We start from the raw sequence: 6079 nt of genomic DNA, 5'->3' as shown, positions 1-6079 counted from the left end.
TCTCAGTCCCCCTCCAGCTAGCATCCCATCCCCCCTGCCCCACCTCCCCTGGAAGGCCAGCCTGACATTTCTAAAGTGTAATAATAACTTGATAACTTACCCGGAGAGTGAGGTGGGTAGAGGCATAATGTCCCTTGCTCATGAGCCTTTTGAGCAGCCATAGTCAGTGGTTGTAGATTAGCCAAAGCTCAGGGCACCGCCACTGCCAGCTGTCAACCAGCATCTCCTGGCCCCTTCATGCCCTTGGCCTGCTGGGTCTGCAGAGGCTGCTGGGCTGCCTACCTGTGCCAGCAAGAGGGCTTAGCCCATTTGTGGGGTATCACATGTGGGCATGTTGCTTCATGCAATGGAGTCTTCCCCTGACAGTTGGGGGTAACAGCTCACATTTCCAAGTTTTTATAAATACACAATGTCTTTATGGGTCAGGCACTGTGTAGGGTCCTGGAGGCATGACCTGTCTCTTGAGACCTTCACAAGGGAGGGGAGGCATTAGAGGAAGTAAATGAGATTCAAGGAGCAGGCTGCTCCAGGTGGCCCCAGGCTGGCCACTGGACCCTTGGCTTTTATCCTACAGAGTTCAAGCCCTTGTGTGCCAATGTCCCAGAGTCCTACACCAAGGGCTCCAGGCACCCAGGTGTTCTTCCTCCCCCTCCTCCTCTCCTAAAGACTTTATGCTGGTTTTCCTGTGACACGATTGCACTTAAAGTTGTTTGTCAGAGGGGCTGGGACCCACCACTGACCAGCGTTCTCTCTGTACACATTTGTTCCTTTCCCTCAAGTCACAAAACCCACTCATTCCCACTAATCTTCCTCCCTAATTATGGCAATCGTTGTCTGATTGCCTGCTCTGATTACACAACTGCATTTTCTCATGCTAATTGCATAATGAAGACAAGCAATCGCCTGGGAAAAAATTATGAAATTTCCAAGCTCCAAATATGATTTGAGGGCCCAACAAGGTTCCTCTATTACCCTCGCTGGGGAGGGCAATGGGGGCTCCATCACAGAGGCAGGGGTCAGTGGTGACCATCTCTCCTAATGGGGACATACTAATTCTAAGGCTTCTGTCATGGCCCCCTAGCACACTGGGACTCTCTAGATCAGGAAGTGGATTTATGTGACCCAGCAGCTCTGGCCCTTGAAGCCTTGGTCACAGAGGTGCCAGTCTGCAAGTGGCCACTAGCTTTGAGGAGCCAGAGTCTGAGCTGTGGTCTCACCTGTTTCTAGAAGCCCAGGGCCAACCTTTCTTCCCCAGTGGCTGGGGCAAGTCTAGGAGGTCTGGCTGAGGCAGGTAGCTGGTTCTTTTCTTCCTCCAAGCCCAGGACTCGGGCCCCTACTCTTTCCTCATAAATTCCATAGCCTGGGAGAGAGATTGCAGGCCACTCCCCTCCCCATTTCACTTTCCTTCCATCTCCAGCAGAAGACGACTTAAACCTTGCCCCTAGGAAGCCTTTCTAGGTTAGCTCTGCTCTGGGCATTTTTCACAGTAGCTCCCCCCACCACAACCTTGTCCATCTCATGGTTTGTCCATCACAGGGTCCTTCCTTCCAGAGGCTGGGAACTCTCAGACAGCCGAGGAGAAACCTCATCCATCCTCAGCTCCCTCAGCAAGACAGACGTCCTGCCATCATGGAGTCCACGGGGCCCCCACGCACTGTATGAACATCTGCAATTTCTATCTTATTCCAAATGCACCAAGGGAGGTGGCTGTTTAAAGAATACTGTAGAAGATCCTTTGGTAAAGACTGCAAACACTTTCTGACTTATTTTTTTATGTAATTTTGAATTTTCATTTCTCTGGGGGAGATGGAGAGGCTACAAGCAGGTTCATTCACTTCCACAGCCTGCTGTTCTGGACCCTGCATCTGCCTGCACGGCTCAGCATGTTGAAATTTATCATCTTCTTTCAACAAACGTGCATGTGAGGCCTTCTGTGTACCAGTCTTTGTGTGCTGGAAGCAGGGTTACAAAAACAGATGAGACCCATTCTCTGCCACTGAGAGTCAGTGAGGGAGACACAGATCTGTATAGGTACATCAACACAAGTAATGTTCAAGGAGGGTAATGGCTGCACAGAGGCAGGTGGGATTACCTTCACCTAGGACTGGGGAAAGTAGGGAAGGCTTCATGGAGGAAGTGGGTTTTAACAAGCATTTAGAAGGATGAGCTGAAGCATTCTAATGAAACAGGTTAAGTAGAGGAAAAGGCTGGTGGGTGTGGCTGGAGTGGAGGATGCCAAATGAGGAAGCCTGAGGGGAAGCAGAGACAGGTCATGATGCCCTTGGATGCCAGGCTGAGGAGCTAGGTTTGATTCCAAAAGCAAAAGGGTGAAACCAGATGGTGTCACTCAAGAGTGCCGCCCAGTCAGCTGCCCCTTCCCCACCTCCTTCCTCCTCTCCTCTCCCGACCACAGGAGCCCTCTTATTATTTCTGTTCTTCCTTGGAACAAAATCCAAAATCTGCCCCTCCTTTGCATCTCCACCAATCCCAGCCCAGTTCAGACCCTCACTTTCTTCCAGCCGGTGGCTCAGAATTCATAGTGCGTCTCTTCCTTCCAGTCCTGCTCCCTCAGGGCCATTCATTCTTGGGGTGAGATTCCTGACTCTTTAGCTTAGTTTCTTGATGGACTAGAATTTGGTCACCTGCTGGAGGTGAGAACAAGGGTTTGGAGGAAGGAAGAGGGCAGCTGAGTCTGTGGCATTCGTGGATGTTTTCTTCTGCCGTCCAAGGCTGCCAGAGTCAGAGGAGGGGGTGGAGGCAGGCGCAACCTGGGTAGAGAATCAGCCCAGTGCTGTGGAAGGGTGAGGTCTGGAAAGTCCAGGGCTGTTGGCAACAGTCTCAATCAAGTGTAGCCCAGGCCCCAGGGAGAGGAAGGAAAGGGGGAAGAAGAGGGGAGGAGAGGAAAGAACAGGTTCTTGCCGGGAGCAGCCGTGGAGCACAAAGTGTCGCGGAGAAGTGAGTGCACCCCTGACAATATTCCCCACCAGCTGCGGGACGTCAGCCAGGCCTCCACGCTCACTCATTTCCAGAGTGCACCCATTGCCTTCCTCATGGATTTAAATGTGTTAGCACATTCACAGGGCTCAGCCCAGGGGACCTTCAAGTTGAGCAGAAAACTACCGAGACCACAGAAGTTGCTGACACCAGAGGCCCCAGCATGTTCCTTCCTTACTGGCCTCAGAGCCGCGGGCACCCTCGGGCACACAGGGCACCGAGCAGATGTCGCAGGAGGCCAAACTTGTGTGCTGCCTGCTGGCAGTGACAGTAGGCAGCCCCACCATCTCCTCTGGCAGGTGGAGGGTAGGACAGTACCTGCCCCAGAGGCCGGGAGGATTCACTAAGGTCGGGCCTTGCAGCAGATGCTGCCGGCGGCCCAGCCTGAGCCCCTCGGCATTCCCAGTTGCTTAAGATGGGTTCCAGCAGATTCATTTCTGCAAAAGGGGCTGGGCCCTGGGTGGGGTTAGCTGGCTCTGGAATTCAAAGGTCACGAGGGATTTTTTTAGGTTCTAGGGTTTTATCTTGTCTCAACCCATGAGAGGAGAGTGTATCATCCCAGGTGGTCTGACCCTGGGGTGGGAGCAGCTAGCCTCCATTGCCAGGTTTTACAGTGACTTCTGTGTCCTGGCGCCTCCCTCAGGTAGTCTCATTCTTTTGGTTGAGTGGGCTTTAACTGCGCCAAGAGAGAATTATTTGTAAGTAGGGGATGGGGGTGAGATGGAAGTGGAGAGAGTTAAAGTTACTGCCAGTTCCTGCAAGTCTCTGCCTAAGGAGGGTCTTCTTTGGTCACTGGAGCTGGCTCTGCACACATTAAGACCACAGGTACCAAGTTAGCACCCCAAAGACCAAAGGCACGGATTCAGCTTCTTTACTTCCCCGACGCACGGCTGGTGTATTCCATGCGGCCTCTCAAGGTGCCCGCTGGGACTAAGAGCTCCTAGTTGACCACAGAGGCCATCTGCTCACTGATGCAGTGTGGACTGCCCACCCTTATCTGTCTCGCTTTCTCGCTCCTGCTTACATGAGCATCCTGGGGTTACCTCCCAACTATGTATGTGCTTGAGAATCCCTGTCTCTGTGTCTGGGAAACCCAATCCAAGAGGGCGTGTCAAGTGTGTGACAGAAGGAGGACCCTTGATAAATTAAAGCAGGAAATATCTATCATGATATGATCTCTCCTTGGGGATGGGTCCCGGCAGAAAGGGCATGAAATAGTGCTGAATGAGGCAACATGGGTGTGTTTCCTTCTGCCGCCCTGTCCTTTGGGCCCTCCTGTCACACCCCCTCCTGCTCTTCTTTCTCCTAGTCCTACGTTCGCTTTCCCAACCCTCCTTTTTTCCTCTTCTCCTCTCATTTCTCCTCTAAAGGAGGAAGGAATGTTCTGTGTCCCAAATGCCCCCTCTCATTTCCCTAAAGTCCCACTCTGGACATGAGCCCTCTGATAAGCAGCATTGTGACATCACCATGCATCAGCCAATGGCTGTCCTCTTGGGCCCGGCCCTCGGCCTCCTGGGACCACTGCCCTCCGTTGATAAGGAGAAACCACACACATAAACCTTCTCCTACAGAACCCCTTCACCCTCAGGGCAGCCGCCAGAGCATGGATCCCTCCTGAATCTGCTGGCAGCCCGATGTTCCTCACAGTCAAGCTGCTCCTGGGCCGGAGATGTAGCCTGAAGGTGTCAGGACAGGAGAGCGTGGCCATGCTGAAGAAGCTGGTGTCCGAGCGGCTGCATGTGCCGGAGGAGCAGCAGCACCTGCTCTTCCGCGGCCAGCTGCTGGCAGATGACAAGCAGCTCTCCGACTACCGCATTGGGCCCAACGCCTCCATCAGCATGGTCATGCGGCCCCTGGAGAAGCCGGCGCCTGAGGACACCCGCCTGCCCCAGCCCCTGTGGCACCACCTGGGCCAGGTCCTGGCCAAACACTTTGGGCCCCAGGACACTGAGGCAATGCTGCAGCTGCTGAGGCGGGAGCACGAGGAGTGCCTGCAGAGGATAAGCCTGGGGGACCTGGAGCAGCTGGCGCGGTACCTCCTGACCAAGGAGCCACTCGCACAGCCCACTGGGGAGAGGGAGCTTGAGGTTCTGAGTCCCAATAAGGAAGAGGAAAAGGAGGCTGTTCAGTAAACCAGCCATCCTGCTTGTTTGCACACTCAAATTCACCCCGCCTCATCCTTAAGTTTTCCCCAGTGACTCCCCACAAGTTCTTGCTGACATAGATGCATCTTTACCCCTTTTTGAAATTTCAGAGCAACTGGAGGGATTTTGGGCCTTTTTCTCCTCTCTTGGGCCTGTGGGTTCCCCTCTGAAACCCAGAGGGATTCCCTCCCCATCACTAGAAGCGGCTCTGGTCGCTCCACGGACAGCCCAAAAGGGGTGGTCACCGGCTGCCCCCACCCTCTGCCCCTCTGGGGGAGCAGCTCCTCCTGGGCTGGGCGGCTTTGCCCCTGCTTGTCCAGCAACAGCCCAGGCTGTCAGCACACCTCCTGGCTCAGAGTCTCCGTGTCTCTAGACAGACTGTCTTTCTCCTTGGGGGCAGAAAGACAGATAATGTGAGTTCATTTCTTCCATCCCCAGGCCATGGCGCCCACCCCCAGACCTCCGATGGCCAAGGGGAAAGGAGTGCCTGGCAGCTGGCACTTGCCCTCTGAGAGAGGCTGTCCCTACTTTCTGCCTGCTCGTGCTTCCACAGCGTAAGGGGCAGAGGCAGCAGAGGTAGGAGTTGGGGAGGGCTTCTGTGTGCAGGTCTGGTGTTCTCAGGGACACACACACACACGCGGGAGAGCAGGAAGCCGAGGCTTAGGCTGAAAAGGCAGTTTGCATCGTTGCACACTCACCGTGGTCAGCGTGAGCAGCACAGGGCCGCGCCCCCCTGTGCCCTGCCCCAAATCTCATCAATCACTGGGGCTCACTGAGCCCCCATTTCCTGCCCATCACTGCCCAGGCTTCCTGGGAGCAAAGAGAGTACCAGTCAGGGCCCTTGCTCTCACAGAGCATGCAGCTTCGGTGGAGAGGTCATACGTGTGACAAGTAAAGCAGCAACATGAAACCAGACTGCAACCCGTGTGACTACATGCCCA

At 54.4% G+C, this 6079-nt stretch overlaps 1 protein-coding gene across 1 annotated transcript; it reads left to right on the top strand.

Moving 5' to 3' along the window:
- The first annotated feature begins 4628 nt into the window (after window positions 1–4628).
- On the top strand, window positions 4629–5126 carry UBL4B (ubiquitin like 4B). The gene has a single exon (XM_070364047.1). It carries the CDS (start codon window positions 4629–4631, stop codon window positions 5124–5126), a length of 498 nt encoding a protein of 165 aa, XP_070220148.1.
- Window positions 5127–6079: the final 953 nt, after the last annotated feature.

Source organism: Bos mutus, chromosome 3 (genome assembly GCF_027580195.1).
Source record: "Bos mutus isolate GX-2022 chromosome 3, NWIPB_WYAK_1.1, whole genome shotgun sequence".
Classification (NCBI taxonomy): domain Eukaryota; kingdom Metazoa; phylum Chordata; class Mammalia; order Artiodactyla; family Bovidae; genus Bos; species Bos mutus.
Note: the sequence above shows the minus strand (reverse complement) of the source record. Positions and strands in the feature narration are given on the sequence as shown.

Excerpts from the sequence above, each read along its gene's own strand:
- UBL4B (XM_070364047.1), top strand. The coding sequence starts at position 4,629 with ATGTTCCTCACAGTCAAGCTGCTCCTGGGCCGGAGATGTAGCCTGAAG.